Consider the following 24,008-nt stretch of genomic DNA (forward strand, 5'->3'; position numbering starts at 1 on the left):
GCTCAGCGGTTGCCGCGGAGATTCCTGTGGTGGATGCAAGAGGTGAGGTGTCCGACGAGCGCGGGAATCGGTTTGGTGTCGTTTGAAGGTGTCACGTTCATCAGCAACGCTGTGCAGTTTGTCTGAAAAACAAGAAATCATGTTGGTTCTGCCTCATTACTTTTCCTCTTGGTTAGAATGTGTGTGTGGTCTTCTGAACCGTCGCAGTTCGAGCTCATTTCAGAGGGAAGACTCACATGTCTGTCTCTGATGTAGACGTCCAGGTTCCTCACGAGATCCTTCTCCTCCTTCGCTTCCTTTCCCTTAGCAAAGTGCTCGTGTTTGTGCAGGATGTCATGCACTTTGCAGAAGAACTTATCCTGTGTGGGACATAAAAAACAACATATTAGTCTTTGAAAACAAACATTTTCCTCCAGTTACTGTGAACAGAAACAAGTCCGATACGAGCTTGAGCCAAAAAAATATGATTCTTACAGTCCAACTACAACATCAGTACATTAGCCAGATGTCAGCGCCACAGCCGGCTTGTAAGAATAAACAAATATCAAATCATATTGCCGTTATTTTGACAGATACTGCAGAATCCAATTTCAGTGGGAATCTGTAGCTTTTATCTTTCACTCAGTTGAGTCCTCAAATGGAGACCTGACTGGCAGAGTGTTTGTACCAAACACATCATGATTTGTAGGCCAAGAAATCTGACAACACGACGCATCATTTATAATTACATTTGTGACACAGTTCACCTGCTGTCAACAAACTGCAGCTCATGCAAATTGACTCTTGCACTATATAAACCACCAGCGCTGATGTTTCAAAGACAAAAACATTCCTCTCACCTCACACCGGTTTGTTCCCTGGGCCAGAATCCCCACATCCTCCACAAAATATGCCTGTGACACAAGACAAAAGAATTTGATAATTAATCACTTCTGTCAGATTTTATTATGACAGCAAATATCTTGATAGGATAACGCAGCAGTTCATTGTTGAGCTCTTACCTGATTGAATGTTTCATTGAATTTTTCAGCCAGATCAATGATACTCTTCAGGTTTTCGTTGAGTCGAACAGTAGCGCCATGAACTAGACCCGCCAGCAGCACCGCAGCCGACACCAGCAGAAGCGTCCTCATCGTCATGATACAAACTTGTTTGGTTGTCAACCTCTGGAAGCTCTCAAATTGATCTTTCAATTGTCAGCTGGCAGCTTGCTCTGAAGTCTTGGCTGAGTGAACGAGATTTATACCTGCTTTGCCTACGCCTTTACCACGTTTTTCCCCTCATTACCCCGAAAAAAAAAAAAAAATGCAGTGAGTGTGCAACATTTTAGAGATAAGATTGATTTGATTAAGCTGTGGCTGATGCGCAAATTCAACAAAACTGAGCTCGGATTCTGTGAATCTCATCTGCAGATACCACTGGGGTTCCCACGAAAGAAAAAAAACTCAAGAAGGAAGGAGAGACATGTCCTGCACAAGAAACTTTATTTTCAGAACAGTGTGAGCTCTCAGTGTCGAACACGTAAATACACCTGCGAACTGCAGTATTAACCTCCTTTCAAAGCAGAACACATATTTCTCTTCCATCACTTTGTAAAGACTACGAACACCAGTGCTGATTTCAAAAGGACGATATACACGGAACTGTGGAAGTTGCTGATTAGGATCATCAATTTTAGTGTTAGTTTGCCTCCAACGGTTTCGATTTGTGATGTCATCCAAAAAAATGTTCAAACAACAGCTGAATGGAGAAAATCATCATGAATGATGTTTTTAAACTAAATCAACTGAACAGCGACTTTGCCCGACCACATGAAATGCAAGCAGAGCGATGGCGGTGCATTACCGAATGAATTCAAAGAGTCATTGTGCTCTCAGTGGAGATATGATGAGAGGGAGCTGATGCTGCACTTTGTGATCTCAGAGTTCTGGTCCTGGTTCTTGCGGATGCGGTAGAAGTGCTCGATGTAGCTGGACCGCCCCAGCAGCTCCACGAAGTCCTCGTCATGGGTGATGACCAGCAGCTGGAAGTTACGCTGGTGAGAGCGACTTTTGATGATCCTGGGGAGAAAAGATGAAGAAGTTCCTCAAATTCATGTAGTTCACACTGTAAATAGTCAGACTCGACAGTGTTTACTGAGTAAAAGTGTAGCACACTTAAATTTAACGCTTCTAATGACATTTTGAGGATTTTTTTTTTTTTTACTAAGTTTAAAACTTATTGTTGGACAATTCATTTATTCTTATTCAAAAGCTGCTGCTAGAAATGAGAACTTTGGTTGCTGAAGAACTCTTATTATATTATTTTTACAGAAAAGACACTGAAAGATGGAAAAACAAAGTCAGAGTAAATGTTTGTTACAATTAAGACTCACAAATTCAGCAAATAAAGACAATCAAAGGGCATAAAATTGAAAAAAAGTTTTAGGATTTTCAAGGAGTTTCCAACACCCAAAATGCAACTGGCACTGATTCCTGTGTGTAATGTGTCTGTATCTCTACGTCACCATCAGCTCTAATGTGAATGCCACAAAGCCACTTTCAGATTGACAACAGCATTCATTCATTTAGTCAGTGACCAATGAACTTAGATTATCTTAACTTGGCTGCAGCACAGGGGCCGACAATTAGAAAGGAAACCTTCATCATCACAATCATTCGATACGACAGTCTGAAGGGGACATTTTCAGCCAAGAGTCTGTAAAAAAACAAGTTCTGTACTACTGATGGTTTAAATCAAAATCAAATCAATCTTTATTTGATTATTTGATGATCGATAAAACCTTAGATGTCAATCTTTTAATACGCCTTTTCCACCCACCATGCGCCAAATGCCTACAGCCATGTGGTTTGTAGCAATGTGCAGATGCTGAATTGTGATTGTTAGTGTGAAAGTGTTAATACCGACTGATTCACTAACTTCCTGGTTTGTATTTCATCTTCTCACCTCTACATACAGCACATCAAAGCAGCCTTTTGTGTTGCTGGTGCAGAGCTTTTATCAGTCTAACAGCAGCCTTCAAGCCCGAGCACGGCTGACATGACTGAAGACACGTTGCACAGTCACTGTGTGTGTTTGTAATTCCATCTCTGTGAGCACTTTACAGAGTTTGTGACCTATTTTTGATACCTTGAAAATGAGAATATTTAGGTTGTGTGTCTCCACCTGGGGGTTCACAGTTACTGCAGGTGCTGCCTAATTTCAGTCTGATAAGATTTTAGGTTTTTATTTTTTGTTGACACGAATCCAACATATCATTAGCAAAGAAACATTTCATTTTCACAACAGACTACACATGATTACTTGTGCACTGGAGCCCCATCACATAATCGTACACTAATCCCCTTTTTCAAACATTTTGGCTCATTATCCACATTAAAAGTTTTTAAGTAAGAGTCGGGGGACGGCAGCAGGTATGACAGTCTGTAAACTGGGAATTGGGTTGTGCTTTGTGTCAAGTTAAGTGGTAAAATACTGCGTGAGTGTGTACTGACTCTACAAGGGCGTGTGCCAGAGACTCAATGTTGTCTCGGTCCAGGTTGGTTGTGGGCTCATCCAGGGCCAGGATCCCACAGTTCAGACAGAAGGTCTCTGCCAGAGCGAGACGGATGATCAGGGACGCCAACACCTAGTGGATGTGGAAACAAATGCATGAAAAAATATAAACAGGAATTAATGAATGAAACGAACAAAAATCAACTAAAAAATGTGTTTATGTACAAAAGCAGACTACAAAATAAACACACACGCAGGAGGTTTTCATGTACCTTCTGACCAGCACTGCAGCGCCCTCTCATATCTGAAGCGGTGTCTCCTTTCACCATAACTACTCTGTAGTTGTAAACCCTCCGCCTCAGTCCAGCTGATGCGTTTTCATCCACGTCAGACCTGATCTCGACGTACTCGATATCTGGAGAGGGGTCAAGAGGAGATCAGACACACAGATGGAGGAATGAACGAGAACCATGTACGTAGAAATAACAGATTTTACTCAAAGGTGAAACACACCTTGACCCCTGTAGGTGCTGCGCCACAGGTCTCTGATAATCTTGTTGATCTCATCCATCTTCATGCTGTGGAATTTCATGATGGTTCTGCAGAATCCAAACAGGAATCAATGCGACAAACTCAACATCGGACTAGTTTACCTGCAGATGCAGACGGCATCTCAGTGTGCACATTATGGACACTGACATTAGAAGTAGACTGAACTCACAGGCGGACACAATCATTAATTCTTCTGTACATTACTGAGGTATGCTCTTGCATATTTGCATACAGCTTGACCTGACTTCAAACAAAAAGCTACTTTGTGATAATAAAATTATGGCAACAGCAATTTTTTATTTACTAAATCCATGCAATATTGACACGCGACAACGGTGTCGATATAGAAGATATAAAAGGCAGGCAACCCTGTGTTGCTTTCCGGAATACCAAGAAGCATTTTGTCTATAATCTAGAAAACTGATGAGAAACTGTTATGTGGTTTGTAAACTTCGGAGTGATAACAGTTTTACCAACAGCGCCGCATCCAAGCCCATATATGGGGGAAAGACAAACCGTGATGGAAGGTAGAAAAGACAGCAGGAGTAAAGCTCCTTATCCATCAATCTGACCAACTCTATCTTGTACGAAACTGTTCATGCATGAGATGAAGACATGGTTTAAGACTTCCTATTGCAAGGGTACGAAAGGAACAACGATATTAGTCATGATCGGAGGAACAGAGTGTTGATATGTTTAAAAACAGTATGCTGCTAATTAGGCCAAAAAAAAGGTACTTTCCCCTTCTTCAGCTTTTCATGTCATATCGTTTAATGATGTTTCATTTGGATTTAATCATAATTTTAAATCACTCACGTTCAGATCTCCTCCCACCATGACAAAGTTAGAACAACAAGATCCAGTCCTTGCTTTTAAGTTTATCAGAGGAAAATAACTACAGTTGGAGGATGGTTATATTTTCCTTCCAGAGCTGCAGCAGAGTGATAGTAATGCAAATTTTGATTATGATTTGGCCAACATAGAATTCAAAAACATGGAAACTGGCATTACATTCTCAGTAAATTACTTTCTGATGTGGACGCTGTATTTCTACCATTTACTCCGCCGAAAGATAAAACGGTTACCACTCAGTAACCAGCAGATCAGCCTGTGGTTGTACTGGCCAGAGTCCAGCTGTGAGAGTGTGTAAACTAGTACACGAGGTGTTCCTGATAGACACAGCATTTCTCTATGTGAAAGTATTATGGATAAATAAAGATTAAAATGTAATATTTCCCCAAATATGAGCTGAGGAGAAGTATGTGCAGAAAACAAACAAAACCAGACGACAAACACAAAAACAAAAATGAATCTGCCATTTTTGCAGCATCGCTCCTGAGACACTGTGATAAATATCTGTACCTAACTGCATCTGAATGAGTGGTTTGATGCCCCCAACAGACTTCCCGTGGTAGACGTTGTTACTGGTGTTACACCAATACACCAATTAACTGGGAGAAAGAAAATAACTTCAGGTTATAAAAGTAACACCAGTTCTGTGAGAACACGAGAGAGTTAGTAGTGAGATCCAAAAGCCAAATGTGAGTTCCATGATCTGAAAAATTAACCTCACATTACTACGTTTTCATCATCGTGTTTAAGTAGTAAAGAAATTCTGGAACTCCACAGACGAGTGTTGTATGTCAACAACAAAAGCGACTGTTTTCTATGTGTGACCCAGTAACCTTGTGGCCTTCTTCACAAACTTTCGATCGCCTAAACGTACTCAGTCTCAACACAGATTCTGCTTCAGTATCACACTTGTCTGAAACAAAACTAGAATGAGTAAAACACATTTTTATTATCTAAATGAAATAAACACTGAGCTGGAGACTTCTGTCAGTTGCTTGTTGCTGCTGAGCTACAATATATTTTAAACTGTTATTATTTTATTAACATTTGTTTTATGGGATTAATGAAGAAAGCCATTTCATATAGTTACAATATAATGGTGTGTACAAAGCTTTTGTTTTTGTAGTTTTTACCTGCATCCACAAATAACTTCACTACATGGGACTCCAGGTTTCTCAGTCCAGGTTGTAGCATTAAATGCAGCTACCTTAACTTGTTTAAAATGCCAAAGGAGATTAATCAGCACTGTATACTGTAAATACATTAACAAACACACAAGCACAGGATTAAAAAAAGTCAAATAATGACAATGAAACAGATTATAGGTACGTGACACAGCGTGATCTTCAGGGTTTTGATGCATTATGCACACACAACAATTTTTGTTGCAAGTGAGTCAGATTGACGTTTACAAACGGGTCACTGAGGAAGTTTCCTATTCAGCTCCTAAATCAAAACATCTCACCATGAAAAGCTTTTCTGTGTATTCAGAGAGAAACTGTGACCTGGATGTATGGTCTGCAGTTAGGCTGCAAAAGCCTGCTTGCAATCTTGATAACAGTATAGACACTGATGGCTTAACGAACCCACACATATGGGTAAATGATGCTTCAGCTCTCTTCTCAGATGGTATCTGAGTTGGTGAGCTCACACTTCCTCACTGAGGCTCACTCATGCCTTTCATCCTCAGCTAGCCTCTCTGTCAGACTTATTCATGCATCCGAGAACAATAAAAATGGTGTAAAACCATGACCATGCACACAGATTTTGATTAGATTTAATTTTCTCTGTGAGGATTCAGTGGAAAGAACAGATTTTGGTAAAAAATAATAATAAATAAAAATCAATGAAAAAGAATAATGAGCACATGCCTGACTGGAGATCTAATAAAAAAGTAACCTACTGCTTCTTTATTTGATATCAACTTTGTTTTGAAATTAAAACTCCACAAAGTTCTTTAACATTTTGAACTGTGCAATGTCTTGCTTCACTACCCTGCTGATACTTTTTCAATTGACTGCACATTTTTATCACCAAAATCATTACTGCAAATGCCACCAAGATGCCACACTGCAGTGATAGTAATGATAGTAGCTCAGTCATGCTTCTTGGAAACAAACCTGACACGTCCTGTCCTCGTGAGACAGCATAAAATTAGGTTTGATTGTCTTTCTTAAAACATGTATAAAAGGCAAATTATGTCAATTTGTTTCAGTCTGTCTGTCTGTCTGTCTGTCATCCAGATCTATTATGATCTACAAGGAAGTGCAGTTTCAAATCTGTTGCCATTCAGACATGTTTTGTAAACAGCAAACACTGCATCATGCAGCTTCAGCGCTCTGGCTTCATGACTCTGCTCGATCACGTTCATGTGACCTCATGGGGAAGCAGACATAAACAAAATGGAGATTAACTTGGTGTTGTAACACATGAGAAAAAACAAAAAGCAAAAGCAGAAGGTCAAACAAGTCTGGATGAGGTTTTCTTTTTTTGCTGTTTGCAATTAAGACGATTTATGACTCGATCTGTTAACTCTTCACATTTCCAGATAATCTGCATCGAACAACATATTTTGAATGTCTACTGCACAAGTTGTAAATAATTTTTGGCATCAATCATCTTTAAACACATTCTATTCCTTATTATCTTTTAAAATGACTTCTTTGTATACCCAATGTGTGTGTTCAAGATTCTCTTTGCTTTTGATATTCAGAATAATTACTCTTTTATTTACCACAACACTTTGTGATACACAGTAATGGCAAAGTTTAGCTCACGACTACTGACGTGTGTCATTGTACCCACAAACTTTGTTCGCCTACAGAAAGAAAAGTTGACTGCTGCCACATGTGATCACTTTAGCAAACGTCATTGCTTGGATTGCTCTGAATGAATATTTACTGGTTTCGATGTATGCCTGGGTATTGACGTACACAATTATCATACTGTGAAAATTTGCTGATCTACAACCTGGAATTGTACCATGTTAGTGTTATTTAAAGAAATATACATTTTCAAGTTTTTTCCAAGTTATTAAAAGTTTGTTAGAATATTCAAAGTGTTTGTTCAACCAAAAACAGAAAACAAAAACCTCTTACTCTCATTTCTTTAAGGGCCAAACTAGTTGATAATAATAATAGTAATTGTGTAATACAGTGAAACCATGAGAATTCTGAGATGGTTATCATACTGTGACCATCTCATACAACCTTACTTCATCCATGGCCACTTATAGAAATAATGATAAACTGCTGGTGAGTCACATCACACTGTGTTCTGATTTCAAATCGACTGACATTAGCATAAAGTGAATGCTACTGCTGAACTTTCTGCAGTGTAGCAGCTTGAGGTAACATTAGCTTTGATAGCACAAGGTGCATCACGGTCCAAGTGCTAGAGGTTTAAAATTACAGACTTAAAATAATGATATGATAAACAGGTTAAACATGCAAAAAGAACATCTATACTGCACAAAGAAAGGCCCTGACCGGTCGGGGGCTTAAAACCCAGAACCTTCATGCTGTTAAGGTAAAAGTGCACCCCAGCGTTAGTAATTAGAAAACAAGTCGTTTTACTGTGGAACTTTCCATCGGACACATTTTTACAGCCCCCAAAGCTAATGCTCGGAAGAATTACAAGAGAATTGACATCACTATTCAAACTCAGAGTTTTCCCACGTTGACCTAGCTGACGTTCTAACTTACAACCTAAAAACTTCAAAGGGATCGATACGGATGTCAGCAGACAGATGTCTCATAACAAGAAGGATGGTTAGATGCTGCGAAAGCTAAGTAAGTCATAGAAACTCTACTACCCTCTAGTAAAAACAAAGCCACTTAAAAATAAACCCAAATACTCTGTGCAGTTTTTTCTGTCCTTTTACAAAACTTTGGTTGTATAAATATTAAATTTTTTCCACTGAATACTATACTTATTAATTCTGCTACATATCAGCACCCAAATCTTCTGCTGAATCAGGAGAACAATCTATCATCACAGCCCTGATAAATAATCTAGTTCATTAAAGCTCACTGCATTCCCTAAAACCCTGAACACTGAACCAAAAAGAGAAATACTTTGTGGATAATAATAATGTACGTGTGTGTGTGTGTGTGTGTGTGTGTGTGTGTGTGTGTGTGTGTGTGTGTGTGCGTGTGTGTGTACATGTTAAGGCAGCACTCACTGATCCAGGGCCTTGTAGTAGAGATCCAGGTCTTTTATGACCAGCTCTGTGGTCCTCATCGTGATCATCTTGTTTTTGTAGCGCTCATCAGCTTTCTCATACTGATCTTCTCGCAGCTCTTTTCTGCAAGCAATCAATTTAAAAGCATAGGTGATGGGTTGGATACTGAATTCAGATATGCTCTGAGTTGCCTAAATCCAACAACAGATCTTCAAATCTCACCTGTAATGTATTATCTCCTCCTCAAAGCCTTTCTGACGACCCAGTGCAATACTACGGTTCTTCTTCAGGTCTTCCATCTTGCGTTCGGCTTCACGTCGTTCTCTGGGCAACCGCAGAAAATGTTGAGGTAAAAACATCATTGCTAACTTCTAATGTTATCATCGGCCTGACCATGAGTAAGCTTGACAAATTCAGGTGGGACATCGCAGAGGTAAAAGAGACACGATCATAAAGGTGTTGTGCTCTTACTGGCGTAGCTGCAAGACTTGCATGTTGCCCATGTCTTTCATAAGAACCTCGCGTTTAGCCACGACCTCCTTCAACTCCTCAACACGTTTCCTCAAGGTCAGGTTGTCCTGCAACCAGCGCTCCTGGACCTGAGAAGTGGAAACAAGTTTGAAATGTAACTAACTAACAGAAGTGTTTTGCAACTAGAGGACCATGTCCCTACACAATGGGTGCAAAACTGGATGCAACATTGAGCATTGAAGTAGATAACTGAGTTTTCAACTTGTAAAATGGTAGACTGAACTTACAATTTCCATGTAAAAGAAAAAAAGAGACAGAGAGATGAGAATAAAGTCAATCCTGACTCAGGAGACTGTACCTTTTGAGTGTCTATGTCCTGACGGATGTTTCCCATCTCTTTGTTGATCTTCTCCTTACTCTTGTCGGCCTCATGGAGCTGAGTGTTGGTTTCTTGTAGCTCCGACTCTTTTTGCTGCATCAACATCAACAGACAATGTCAACAAAGTTGTTCAAAACCTTTGAAATACTCCAAACACAATTACAGCCAGGTCAATGATAAAGTTATTCAAATCCAGAATTATCCATGTATGACAGTGGGACACATGTTACCTCTTTGTATTCATCTTTGCCCTCGTCAACGTATTTGGTAATTTCTCTTTCAAAGCTGGTAATCGCCTTCACCCTCTCTTTAATGGCACTGACCTGTCAGCAAGACAAAAGACTGATCATCAAGCAGAAGGAACTTCATGCTGCTTTAAGTCTGTTTTTTAGAAATAAGCTTTCAGAATCCACTCTTAAACTTTCACCTTAAATCCTCAGCATGAAATGTGATAGTGGTTGTGCAAATGTAAGGAAAATAAAAGGAAAGACGATGTAAACAAGCTTGTTGACGGATGTGAGAGACAGACAACAGTGAAAGTGTGTCCACCTTCTCCTGGCACTCTTCCTGCTTCTGCTTTTTGCGCTCCACAAGCTCTTGCTTCTCCAGCTGCAGCTTCTCCAGAGCCGTGGACAAAGGGGACAGCTGTTCCTTCGCTTGCTGGTTGGGCACAAAGTGAGGGGAAATTTACAGACGATACCGACTTTCCTTTATGAGCATACACAGCTTACAAAATACATGAAGCAAACAACTAGTTAAACAGAAGAAGAGGAATTCTAAGTAATACATGGGGGACTTGGTCTTTGAAACCAGCAACATGTAATTCACCAGTTTGTGCATCAACTTCTTATAGTTGCTGTAAAGAGACAAACAAAAGAAAGTAGACCGCACCCTAATGTCCCTGGTTAAGGCCTGTATTTCAGTGGTGAACTCGATGCACTGCTCCTCCAGCTGCTGCTGTTTCTGCATGTCACTGCTAAGTTTCAGTTTCTCTGCTCTCGTCTCATTCACAGAACTTTTCAGCATCTGAATCTGGTCTTGCTGGTCCTGGATCAGCTTACGTTTCAGCTCCATCTTGCTCGAGGCTGCAAGGACCCAAAAATGTTACGAGCAGGTAAAGACGAGGACAACAGAAATATTGCAATTTTAAAACTCAACAATGTGCAGCTGGGGACCAACTGTGTTCTTTAGCATGACGATGAAAGCACCACAATGCCTAATTTTTGAAAGGTTTCTCTCTCACTCCTAATTGAATTGTCACATTAGGGTGATCATACTGATAAAAATACAACCATTGGGAAAAAATAATGATGAAGATAAAAGAAAACATGCTGCTCACATTATTTGATTTGATTTGAGAAAGATGAACACAATTCCTTCACTGTTCACTGTGGTTTGTCTTTAAGATATATCAGTACTGTGCATTTTGGAGGAGGTCAATCTGAACTATCCCTCTAAAAACCCCAAAGTCACAAAATAAGACAAATAAACTAACCAATCAAGACATCTACAGACCAGCAACTCCTGTGTTCTTCAAGGTAAATCACTGTTTTTTAAATGGAGTCTGGTGGCTTTGAAGACATTCCAAAAATCTTCTTTCTCACTTGAAATTCTGATAATGTCATGCAAGTCATGATAATTAGGTCAGAGTTGACGGTAAATAAGACTGAAACAGAATCAGAATTCCCCTCTAAGTGGGCGTATGATGTCATCTTACTGGTGTCGAGCTTGTGCTGAGTTTCCTGTTTCTCCTGACTGACTTGCTGGGTGGTTCTGGTCAGGTCTACTCCCTGGAGTTTGGATGCATGCTGAGCTATTTTCCTTTCCAGCTCTTTAAGGTCCATCTGGAAAGAAAATATACAGTGAGATGAAGAAAGACAGGGAATATACATTTCCAGGAATCTGCAATGTCTGCGGTGATGTTTCCGAACCACCAAGACTATTTCGGTTTCACAACTCACTCAAGTTTTAAAAAGGAAAATAGAGAACATGACAAGAAAAGGAAGAGTCTCATAGGTTTGACCATGAGGAAGAGCAGATAGAGTGGAGAGAAGAGACACACTGCCAGGCACTTATCACAGAAAGGAAAGAGACCAAGATGGTCAAATAGAGGGCAGCAGGCAGGAGGATGGTACCAGGTATTTGTCCATGAGAGATATATCCTGCAGGCAGGCCTTAGCCGTTTCTTCTTCTGACATCTGAGTAGCAAGCAGAGTGTCCTGCTCCTCTACATCACTCTTCAGCCTCTCAATTTCCCTGTTCACAGTCTGCAGGCGGTTTCTTAACTCAGGCAACTCCTTTTCCTGAAGCTGGACGATGGACTGCCTAAAAGAGAGATGAAATACTTTGAGAGGAGAATAAAGGTCTAAGTTACATTTACTTCATTGTTTGTAACCAAATGTCTCTCTTCATCAACCCCAGAAGAGTTTTCACCACACAATTCAACAGGCACACATAATAAGAGAATTATCTAGGTTCGTCTTACCATTTACAGAAAAATATTTTGTGACTTTCTGCCTTAAAATAATAGTTTACAAATCATTTTGATGGTACAGACATGAAAGGTGTCTCTGGGTTGTCCACTTTGCCCACCTACCACTTGTTTCTGCATTATGAAACTGGGGTGAGACGGGAGGATCACAGTGTTAAGTCACCTACATTACATCGGACATGATGATCTAGGATTTGTTTTTACAATAGTGGTGCTGGACTCAGAACTGTGAGGAGTGCCAAATTGCACAAAATGCAAATTTCTACATAATGCTAAAAGAAGGCCTGATGAACGACCTGATAACTGAGACACAGAGTGCAACTCTTCTCAATAAAACTTTCTGTTTTGATAACATCAGTCAAGTCTGTTTGGATCACCATTAAATTAGTACAAAACACTCCAGGATTTCCCGTTTGGAGATTTCAAGCTCACTGAAACTACAAGAGGGCCTCCCATACACACAGGTTATGCATTATATATGACATCTGTGTCATTCTGTCAGGAGTATTCCAGAAAATGAAATCATATGTTCAACTTGATGCAGGTCTTTTCTTGAGTCGACCATATCCCAGAATAAGATTTGGTTGCAGGCATCTTTGGGGCCGATTATCAGTTAAATCTGTATTCATGCTTTGTATTTTCTATACTTGCTTCAGCTAAATGAGCTTTTCTCTGCAAGAGGTCTGCTCAGGTCATGAAAAGTCAGCAGAGAGAACCAAAGATAAAACCTCAACCATACAGGACTCTAGCTCCATCTAGTGGGGGGCATATTATAAAACCTGTGCTCTACTCTCTTTAACAAAAAAAAAAAAGGACAATAATAAGCTCAAAATAAATAATGCAATGATTTCATTACCCATATACAGTTAATTATGCATGCTCATGTACGTATGAACACTGTAAAGAGGCCGACTGCAGACACTAAGATTATGTTTTTGACTGAAAGCTTTGAATACATTTTTGGCAGAATGGTATTTGATTTCAAACATATTTAGTTGAGTTTTCTATTTGACTATGATATTTTTTTTCATGGTCACTGTATCAAATTCAGTATATCAGTCTTGTACTGAACTGGATAGAACTCCTCTACATCTTTTTTTTTTAATTGTCTTGATCATGATACATTATTCATGTACCCTTGTGTCAGACTCTAAAATTTAGAAATGCATCCACGACAGATAATCGTCGAGCTACTTTAAAAGTTGCTCATGGGCACAAGATGCACATCTAATGCTTTACAGACTGTGAAGCCCATCGAGACAAATTAGCATTTGTGATACTGGGCTACAAAGATAAAAAACTTGCATGTCAACAGAAAGTAGGCAAACCTGAACAGGTCAGAACTTTCATCAGAGCATTCTGGTTTTATCTTGTGCTGAATATAAAGCCCCTGTTTCCCTGTAGCAGTGAAAACCTGATCCCGTTTTGTCCCCTAGGATTTTAAAAACAGTAACCAAAAATGACAATCAAGTAGGAAACGTGTTACAGTAGCTTCTTTGTGAACAGATGGAGACATGTTAGTTGCTAAAACAGCAGACATTTCAAGCCTTTCCTGTCATACTTACAAAAAGCAATAAAAGTATTTATGGGAATAAATAGTGCTTCATAGAGAAGCTCAAATCAAGCGTACTGTCTCACCAACAATCTGACAAACGCCTTGTTTGATGGGTACAGACGTCTCTAGCTGCAGCCCTGTTTTTAAGTGCTTAAATGTTTTTATGTGTCCTGACAGATCTGCTCACTTGTTACTCTATTACACAATCTCTGACTTGCCACAGCCAGCTTTTCTCCATACCTGACAGGTCTGAGAGCCACCATGTCATCTCTCTTCTTCTCCTTCCTCTTCAGGTCCTGCTCTGTGTTTTTTAGCTTGTCTGGCACCAGCCGTAGTTTTGACTGCATGTCACTGATGACTTCCTGCAGATCAGACTCTGAGGGGAACGTCCGCTGGCACACAGGGCAGCAGGGCTCTCTCTCCTCTGTCAGCTGGCCGATGAACTGGGTGTATACCGCTGTAGCTCCGGCTAGCATGGCTATAAAAACACAAGTAGAGGCTTTATTATGCTGTTGAAATGAGTGCAAATGTGAAGTTATTTTGATTAGTTGTTCTGACTACGGTAGTTGAAATTGTACAGTGCAGTGTTATCAGTGAAAAACACACTCGACTCAACACACCCTAAATGACAATTGCAGACATCTGTAATTAGGTTTTGACAACTTCAAATAATAGTTGCACACATCTCAAACGTTATTAAGACTAGTCTGAATCGTGTCGTCGAAAGTTGTTCATACAAAGCTTTCCATTTGATATCGGCCCAGCACAGCCTTTGAACAGTTTTAGCAGAATCAATGGTGGCCACTTACAGGAGATTAAATCCTCTGTATTTCTAGCATGAGCTGTAGCATTAACTGTGTCAGACCTCAAACTTCGACCTCAGAATGCTCATATGTCTAAATTTGGATCAGTCAAAATATAATCACATTCATCTTGAATTAGAGCTTTGGTGAGACAAAGTGTCATTGCAGATATCAGTAATAAATATCCAGCCAAGCTAACTAATGTTAAAATGTCTTGTTTGTGTGTGCCAAGAATCTCCTTCTAAATGTTTCTAATATTTGCTGAGTTTTTACCTCTCTGCTTGGAGACCTTTTCCAAGTCTTCTTGCAGTTTGCCCAGGTCCTGCTCCAGTTCCTGACTGCCACACACATTGAAGAACTTCTCCTCGTCGTTTGCCAGCTGCTGCTCCTTCTTCCGTACCTCAGCAGCAATGTGGTTTTTATTTTGCTCATTTGATGCCAGGTCCTTACTGAGAGTTATGACAATCATGAAACAACATTAGCCAGTGTCACAGAAAGTGATTTGGTTTTTCTGCTGCAACAAATGTGTGAGCTTTGATGTGAATACATATTACTAACTTCAGTTTGGCAAGTCTGTCCCTGGTGGCATTGACTTCCTTAGACTTGGTGTAGATCCAGTCCTCCAGCTGCCTCTTGTTGGGAAAGTAGCCCAGCAGTGACACCAGATCCTCGTTGTGCCGAGACTTGATCTTACGCACCTGCTCCTCCTTCTCTGTCTGGAGGAATGATAGAGGAAAGATGAGCCAACAGGAGCATGGAGAGACATCAGGAGCAGGTAAGGAAGAAGGAGGGAAAGTGGAAAAGCAGACAGAGAGGATCAGCACACAGTGTTCAATTATCAAATGAAAGGGTCACTCAGGGGAGAGAAGTTTAACCCCAGCTTGCTTTCCTGTGAATCTCGCCAACATATTACCTTGTCCCTTTTCAACATGTCCATCTGTGTGCGTGCGGTGGTGTGTGTGTTGAGCGTCTCCATCTCTTTGTCAAGCTGTCTCTGTGTGCAGTCAAGTTCGGCCTTTTCTCTCTGGAGCGCCACAACTTCAGCCTTCAGCTCCTCCACGTTGGAGTTCTGAACTGTGCTTTGCAGCTCACGCTCCTGAGGAGGAAAATGCACATAAACACACACAAAGTAGTGAAACCAGAGCACATGGCACCATATGTTATGTATGAGATTGACTCTGTTATGAATTTAGTGGTTTATCAGTTTTTAGCTTGGGACAAACTTTCTGTAAAAAACTAAATATAAACAACAACAAAAAACCTACAATCTTTGTTCAATAACACACTTCTACACACACTTCACAGCTGATAAAACACAGTGTAACAAAACCTTCTCGTAGCCGATGTGTGAGTACTCACCGCCTTAGACAGTTCACTCTCCAGTTCTTGCAGACGGCTGGATGAACCCTCCAGTCTCTGCAACTCTGTTCTGATGTTCCTCAGTTCGTGTTGCTTCTTTCCCTGCAGGTCTCTCTTTAACTCCACGGTTCTCTCCAGGCCGGTCTTCTTATCCCTCATTTCATCAATGGATTGCTGCTTCTGCAGCTCCTTTTCCTGAAAGTCTGCCTGAGTGGACAGAATAATAAGAGGAGGAATTAGGTATCAAGGTCATGATTGGCACATTTAATTGCTATCTGACTGAATGCTCAAAATCTCTCTTGCAGGTAAAACTGAAAATGTAAAAAAAAAAAAGCTAAATAATAGCTGTTTAATAGCATTTAGTCCTGCAAAAACTGCAACAGATACAGATATATCTACTTGTGATGTGTAGGAAATTGATAATTCACATAACGAGAACATCACCATACAGCAACTACCAATCTGGACAGAATGTTTCTGACATTGTCATGCACATTTTAAAGCTCTCACAATCAAGATTTTGTTCCTATCTCTGAGGTCACACCCTTCGCCTTCTACTGTGGTGACTTTAACTGATCTTCTTTCCTGGCACTGATAAAATCTATATCATATCTGCACAATAAAATATTATACACGGCACGTTGTGACTTTTGTTGTTTTCAGAAATCTAAATGTGCGTTTCTTACCATAACCTGACTAGCTGTCTGGTTTTCCTGCTCCAGTCTCTGTTTAACTTGGCGGTGAAAGCTCTCAAGCTGCAGGGTGGAGAAAGGCAGTCGGTCGTAACCCTCCATCTCCAGATGGTATGACAAAGAGCGAACCTGAGAAGAGAGACTGTATGTGAGCGCTTTAACCAACAAGCTTCAAATTTAAATTTCTTTAAGTTATAAATAAAAATAAATGGTAAAGTGATTATCTTTAGGTAAAGTCAATGCAATGAACAAAAACAGTGGCACTCACACATTTAAAGTATAACAGTTTCATAACATATGGCACCATATTTAGTCTTGAGTATAGTAAGTGTCCATAGTTAGAAAACTGAATGGCTCATTGGGAAACTGACAGTGTTGGCAGGCTGTGAGGGACATCTGCTCCTTACATTCATCTTGCAGACATTTCTGTACAAAGCAACTTACAATGACTGTATTTGACTTCCATGTGAAGAAGAGCTCTATGTTAAAATATGGAGACATATCCCGTACAAACAACTAAGAGTGTTCAGAGCTGCTGTACAAGTGCAGAGAGGTTGAATCAATAACTCTCACCTCATTGTCGCGGTTCTTAATGTTGTCAGTGTGGTGGTCGGCCTCCAGCTGTAAACGACCTGAGGAAAGATGGAAATATCAGTTTTTACCATCTGCATGTTCATCCTTCTTTTAATTATAACAATCTATTCAAGATTGCCAGTGCAGTCAAGGATGTATGATATCAAACATGTTGCAACAGTGTGCTTTAAAATTCATGCAAAATGTGGTCAGTGAGTTTTCCAGGTATATAGACTGATCAGTATGCAGGTGTGTGTACCCTGTTCCATCAGGAGATCAGCCCTGATTCTGTTGAGTCTCTGGCACTCCCGACTAGCTTTCTCCAGCTCCTTCTGGCAGTCTGTCAGTCTGCGCTCCTTCTCCCTCACTGTCCTCTGGTGGTTCTGGTAAATCTCCTGCAGCTGCTCGTCTGAACCCTGGAACACCTGTCACATACACACTTCACTGATTTAGTGTGGCCCTGAAGCTCAATGAGCACCGTCAGGGTCGGAGTTTTCACTCCACTGAGGCCTTCTGTGATAAAAATATAAGCACCAGTGGATCTTGAAAAATGATCTGGATAAAAGGCACAGCGTCTATCAAGTGCAACAGAGTGAGAACACTACATCATTATTACATCGCATGTGAGGCATTAGTGTAACTCCAGTAATCAAACAAGACTGAAAGCTTCTATAAATGTGTTTAATTGCTTAATGACTTAATGCTCTGAGTCACTCTACCTCCGCTCCTCTACTTATATTCTCCTGTTATAAAGCAACTTATAATGGTGAACTCGCCACAGAAAATTTCACTCCCTCAAACAGAACAGTCTTCAGTGGCCGGCATTAACACAACTGAGAACAGATGGAAGGAAGAGATTTCTAACTTCTGTCAGGCAGAGGAGCAGTAACATCCAGCAGTCATAAACAAATTCATATCAATACAGACCAGTGATGAACTGGCTTGTCATTACAGAATTACAACAACCTCATTCACCATCTGCATGCTTTCTATTAGCTTCTCATTTAGGTAAATGATACTTCACAAAGTGGAGTTTGGAGTGTTACTGAGCAGGTGTTTAGCAAAATAAACCCTCAGAGAGACAAATGGTTATATGTTGCTGTGTTTCCCACTTTCCAGCCTCATCATCATTGTTTATGCATTCCATTTCTCTTCTTTATTCATCCTCTTGTCAAGTTTCCCCAAAACATTTTGCCAATGTGTTGACTACACAACTGGTAATATCCGTGGAAGGTGAGCAGTGATGTTGGTGCTTGAAACTTTTTTTTGTTTTTACCTGTTCCATTGTTTCCTCAAGCTCCCTGTTGTCTTCCTCCATCTGCTTCTTCCTGCTGTCTAAAGCCTTGATGTCGTTGTCAAACTTCATCACTTTTCCCAGTTTGATGTCGATATCATGCTGACGAGTCTGAAAATGTATACAAGTTAAAATATTACAGAATGTGCACTACTGTTATACGCATGTTTTATGTAGGAAAAAGGTTATTGGATGAGTCACAGCAGGTTTGTCTGCATTTTCTCACAGGTAAGTACAATTATATAGTAAAAAGACAGTATTGGGTTCAGCGGTCAGTTTTATGATTTCTGACATCAGAATGCAGAAGACCTTGACTCATTTTAACAATAATACGTTATAAGATGAATAAATAAAATCAGATATAATGTGTGTGGTAATTAAGACCTATCAAATTCAAGTTTAAGTCCATTTAGTTCTGACCTAATGCATATTTAAAGACTTCTGCAGACACATTTCATCTGTCTTTGCACAAGTACATCAACATACACACAAACATAAATCATTAACCAACCTCTAGTGGACCAATCTGGTTCTCTATCTGCTGGATGCTGTCTTTAGAGGCCATCAGCTGAGCCTCCTTGGTGGCAACCGTTTCTCTGATTTGCTGGGCTTTCTCCTTGTTCTGCTTCAGGTATCGCAGCTCCATCTGACACTCTTTGACTGTCTGAGCCTTTTTGGTACGCAGCTGACGCATCGTGTCCAGAGCTTTGATATACCTGGGAGAAACAGCAAGACGTAGTAAGAGGTAATCTAATGGCATACAGATGTTAATATTTTGCTTCTGACTTGGAAGTATTGAGTTGACTTTACTTGGTTGCAGCAAAGATGGAATCAAACTTTTCTTTGAGCGCTTTGCCCTCGCTCAGTGGCCAGTTGGAATCCTCTTGGTGACAAAAGATGACATTATTCAGCACAGGCTTCGACACTCCCAGAGCAGAAATCATCTCCCGATCAATTTCACCGCACTTCGATGACAAGCTCATCTTTTTACCATCTCTGGATAAATGATGATGGAGGTCACATGTTAAGACAGGGGTCATGTTATATCAATATCAGTTCAAAAAACAAATCAAAATATGAGTAGAGTCGCTAAAGACTGCAGCTTACTTTATTCTGACAATGACCTGCTCCAAGCTTTTGAAGGTGTAGGTCTTTCCCTTCATAGTGCAGGACATGGCGCGCTGGACAGACATTTTCTCTCCATTGGCGTCCATGAATAAGAGTCGAATCTGAGCGCGCACTTCTGTCTCGTGGGCGTCCTGGAATTCACCCAGCATGAACATATTTTATCAAAGATAACCTTAGTAATCCTCACCTGACTAGGACTTGAAGAAAATACTCTGGTACATTTATTTCTACACAGACCTTCAAAAGTACACAAAAGGATTAGGAGGCCTTTGTGAAAATATTAAAGATATGATATGAATGTAAATTAACTTGCATTGCCTTTCCTGGATAAATCTCATGTAAGAAATGTCAGGATTTGTGGAAGATCATATTTCAGCTTTCAGTTTGAAGCAGATGGCTTCTTTAATTATCTACTTTACAAGATACTATGGACCAGTGTGAACTGAGTGATCCCTGTGTAATAAGCAGTGAAATATTGAGGATACTGACAAACTTTTTTTTGGAGCCTTCTACAGGCCCTCACTGACACAAAAAAGCAAGCTCACCTTTGGATCATGAACAAAAGAACTTCCTTTAGATCCAGGGGGCATGTCTCCGGAAGTTGCATACTTAAGGCACTCAATAATAGTCTGTAAAAGAAAAGGGTCACATTGTGCAAAACCTCAGTTAATGAGAGAGGCAGTTATCATCTGGTAATATTCTATCCAACTTTTGCTGTGGCAACTTGCAAAAGATAAAATAAAAATCTGACCAAATGTGTATATGAGTCATCTCTAAAGGATAATGTCAACTGTCTTGTTCATCCTCTCCAGGTCATGCTTCACAGTCCAACCTTTGCTCTCACCAAAACATATTCTCATACCGTTTTCCCTGCTCCGTTAGGTCCCACCAGCACAGTCAGGGGATCAAAAAAAGTGATGACTTGATTGTCTTTATCCTCAATACCAAAACTCCTCACCCCTTGGATGCTCATCTTGCGTATCTTTGACATTGTTGCTGTCTGAAAGAGAAAGAGAGAGAGAGAGAGAGCATTTCAAAGTGGGATCAACTGAGGAACATATTGCATATATAAAGTTGACGAATACTGATTTCTGATATGCATTGTCATCTTAAAATTAAGTCTGAGCAACACCGACAAACAAGCTTATCGTGGTTACTGGTGTTATCGGTTGATCTGTTGAGTGTGGCATCTGGGAGGTGTCTGTTTGCACTTTGCAGCTACTGATTTACACTGACTGATAGCTTTTAGCAAAACTGGTCATATCATATAATTCCTGAGATTACCAAGTACTGTGGTGGCACCAAAAATACATTTTGCAAAGCTCGTCTCAGTTTGGTGAAAAGGAGGCACTATAGTATACAGCTGCATTTTCTGTTTAATAAGATAGGTGTACGAATATTTCCTTTGTTTAAATGTTGTGAGTTTATTTTGTTTAAGAGAGGCTGTGGAAGGGGCTGGACACAGATTAAAAATACAGAACCAAAATAAGTTGTTCATGAGTAGGTTCCTCTGCCAGTGCTGCACACATGCCTATGTGATTATGTCGGCACTGGCAGTTTGTCGAGCTGAGGGTAGTCAGTCAGGCAATTTCAACATCACGCCTAACCAAACCAGAGGCCTCTGCAATACCAGCAGAGAGGATACCATCATTTTAGTTATCAGATCTTTACACTGGCTTCCTGTTTGGCAAAGAATTCACAAAAGGTCTGCTTTTGGTTCTTTAAGAACAGAATGGTTTGGGACCAATACATTTCTGATCTGCAGCTCCCTTATGAGATAAGATGCATCTTTATTGATCCCCTGCAGGAGACATTCAACCGATGTGCCAATTCCAATTGTTAGTAATCCATGAGACTGATAACCAAAGACTGGAACTGTGTTGGAATGTAATCAACTACAATTAACTTAATTACTGTGCCTCTGCACAATCTGGAGGTTATTTGCCTCAGTATTTCCATTTTCTGCAACTAAATCATTTCAGTCCACTTCATGTATTTGATAAATTCAGCGATCAAATTCAGATTATTCAGTGCTGATTGTTTATTACTCGTGACATCAGATAGTGTTGTGCTCACTGAGGCCACAGAATTGTGACCTCTCATAGAGAACAGCTGCTGAAACAGAGCTTAAAGTATTGAATTTTAAAATGTATTTATTTCATTTGCAATGGGACACAAAAACAATGATACTGATAATCATTAAAATACTGAATGTTGGCCCTAATACTTGCCCTGACCGATAATCACTGTTACCCCTAGTGCAAACCATCAAAAAAAGTAGCAGTGAGAAAGAGAAAGAGAAATTAAAAAAAATATATACACAAACAAATAAGATAAAATACAACAGAACTGCTTCATATACTAGTGGACCTGTGTGCATGTAAGTAACCTGTGCAATGGTCATGTAAATGTGCAAAAAACAGCTCAACACAGACACACAACATTCAGCTTTTAACACACCACACATCTGCAACAACGTCCAAGAAAATCTGAGCTAGCTAGTCAGTCAATGCAAAACCCGTCCTTAACAGACCGTAACTTTTACTTAAAGTTATTTTCCTTACACGTTAAAGAATGAATCTAGGGAAACACAGAGACGGGATGTTTAACAAGCTAACACAGTTCACTTTCCCAACGTGATGAGGCTGAATGACACACAGCTAACTTACCTGTCAACACAGCAGGCTAGCTAACAGCGTCAGTTTGGCTAACTACGTGCTCCGGTGCCGTGTTGAACAGTTAGCGACTCTCCGCCTAAAACACACCGCTACAATCATTGTACTCGTTCGTAGGAGTTATGTCCAGCTGCATTTATGTTACACATTAAACTCACCTGTGTGTTGTTATGTTTCAGGCATTAAAGTGGACAAATAGTTTTCGCGCTGTTGGGAGTGTGACGTCAGAGCGGAGCCCTCTAACTTCCGGGACGAGGAACGTGGACATAGAATGAAAACGCATAGAACGGTAATCTCTCCTCAAAACAAAAACAAAAAAGGGTAACCGCGATTTTTATCAGTGCTAAATGCGTTGTCCACAATGCATGTTCACATACACAATAGTACCAATTATTTCATGGGAGTATTTTTTTGCTGCTTCAAATAAATGATTTACCAATATACAATAACTTCTTCTATTAATTCTATTTCTTTTACCAAATGGTCGACGCGGTTCAGTCTTCTTCTGTGGTGGCTGGTAAACTCCAAACACTGAGTGATTCCTGGTAAAAGGGTGGTTTTTCATTTACATAGACATATATGCATGTCTATGTTCATTCACTCTTATTTCTTTCTCTTTGTTTATGTTTACTAAAACTTTATCCTCTTCTGATACTTGCACACTGTCCCTCCTTTAAAGGCTGACTGGCTTTCATACAAGCAGATACTGTTTTGTTTTTCAGCTGCTGCAGTGGGTAAATGAGGAGGGTGTAATATGATATATGAAATGATAAAACTCCATTATATTTTCTTATTATCAAACCCCTTTTAAATACCCAAACTATCAATGCACTAGTCCATCTCTACAATAATCCACTTTACAGCTCACACACACACACTACGGCACTTAGCCCCAAACACTCTGGTTCCATAATGAAGATGCAAATGTTTAAAATCTGTCACAAATATATAGCTGAATTAAAAAATTTAAAAAAAAAGTCATGTAATGTCCCCCTAAACCTGTTGTGTACTGCACTCATAGCAGAGGATGTGAATGGAGCATGTAGTGCATTTTGTTGGGGACTATTCACCAGAGGACTGATACACATTTGGTGCTTTAGTGAGTGTTTATGGCAAGAAGACAAACATGAATAAATTCCATGTCACCCAGTGCAACAGTATGGCTTGTGTATGTGTTTTTAATTTGGGCAATACTAGACTTTGGCCTAATACAGCTAGCTTTTTATTCTGGTGTATAATGTCTAATGGTGTAGTAAAATATATAAAAGTACATAAAAATAATAAAGATAATATATAATAATGTATAAAGCTATATTAGGTTTTGATAAGGACACATTCATTGTTGTGTTTGGTCTTTTCAATGGATCCATTGGATTTGTTGACAGTGTGAAATCTATGTGATATCTTCAGCCTCATCCATTAAAGATCAGGCAACGGTTAAATCTTTCTTTGTCTCAGGAGCTTGTTGGGTTCACATGATCACTGCTCTTGCTTCAATTATATTTA

At 39.9% G+C, this 24,008-nt stretch overlaps 1 protein-coding gene across 2 annotated transcripts; it reads right to left on the bottom strand.

The window, feature by feature from the left end:
* Positions 1-1,467: 1,467 nt before the first annotated feature.
* rad50 (RAD50 homolog, double strand break repair protein) lies at positions 1,468-22,790 on the bottom strand. 2 transcript variants are annotated; one of them, XM_037119911.1, is made up of 29 exons: positions 22,661-22,679; positions 22,497-22,581; positions 20,690-20,827; positions 20,373-20,456; positions 19,807-19,958; positions 19,510-19,695; positions 19,211-19,415; positions 18,682-18,810; positions 17,665-17,830; positions 17,406-17,464; positions 16,827-16,961; positions 16,141-16,347; positions 15,695-15,877; positions 15,340-15,497; positions 15,055-15,230; positions 14,219-14,456; positions 12,068-12,257; positions 11,650-11,776; positions 10,824-11,017; positions 10,482-10,592; positions 10,163-10,255; positions 9,912-10,025; positions 9,554-9,681; positions 9,305-9,406; positions 9,083-9,205; positions 4,009-4,094; positions 3,768-3,910; positions 3,495-3,628; positions 1,468-2,060 (listed from the first exon to the last, which is right to left on the bottom strand). In XM_037119911.1, exons 3-29 carry the CDS (start codon positions 20,816-20,818, stop codon positions 1,874-1,876), a joined length of 3,939 nt encoding a protein of 1,312 aa, XP_036975806.1. In that variant the 5' UTR covers positions 20,819-20,827; positions 22,497-22,581; positions 22,661-22,679; the 3' UTR covers positions 1,468-1,873. The 2 variants fall into 2 exon arrangements, with proteins under 2 accessions (XP_036975806.1, XP_036975805.1); XM_037119910.1 differs by lacking the exon at positions 22,497-22,581 and having other exon boundaries at positions 22,661-22,790.
* Positions 22,791-24,008: the final 1,218 nt, after the last annotated feature.

Source organism: Acanthopagrus latus, chromosome 13 (assembly GCF_904848185.1).
Source record: "Acanthopagrus latus isolate v.2019 chromosome 13, fAcaLat1.1, whole genome shotgun sequence".
Classification (NCBI taxonomy): domain Eukaryota; kingdom Metazoa; phylum Chordata; class Actinopteri; order Spariformes; family Sparidae; genus Acanthopagrus; species Acanthopagrus latus.

Bases quoted from the DNA above. Each gene is read 5' to 3' on its own strand.
- rad50 (XM_037119910.1), bottom strand. From the start codon at position 20,818: ATGTCAAAGATACGCAAGATGAGCATCCAAGGGGTGAGGAGTTTTGGT. The intron at 12,258-14,218 runs GTATGGAGAAAA...TCTCTCTTTTAG, and splicing joins GTGGCTCTCAGACCTGTCAG to GCAGTCCATCGTCCAGCTTC. The intron at 2,061-3,494 runs GTCAGTACACAC...TTTTCTCCCCAG, and splicing joins CTGGCACACGCCCTTGTAGA to GATCATCAAAAGTCGCTCTC.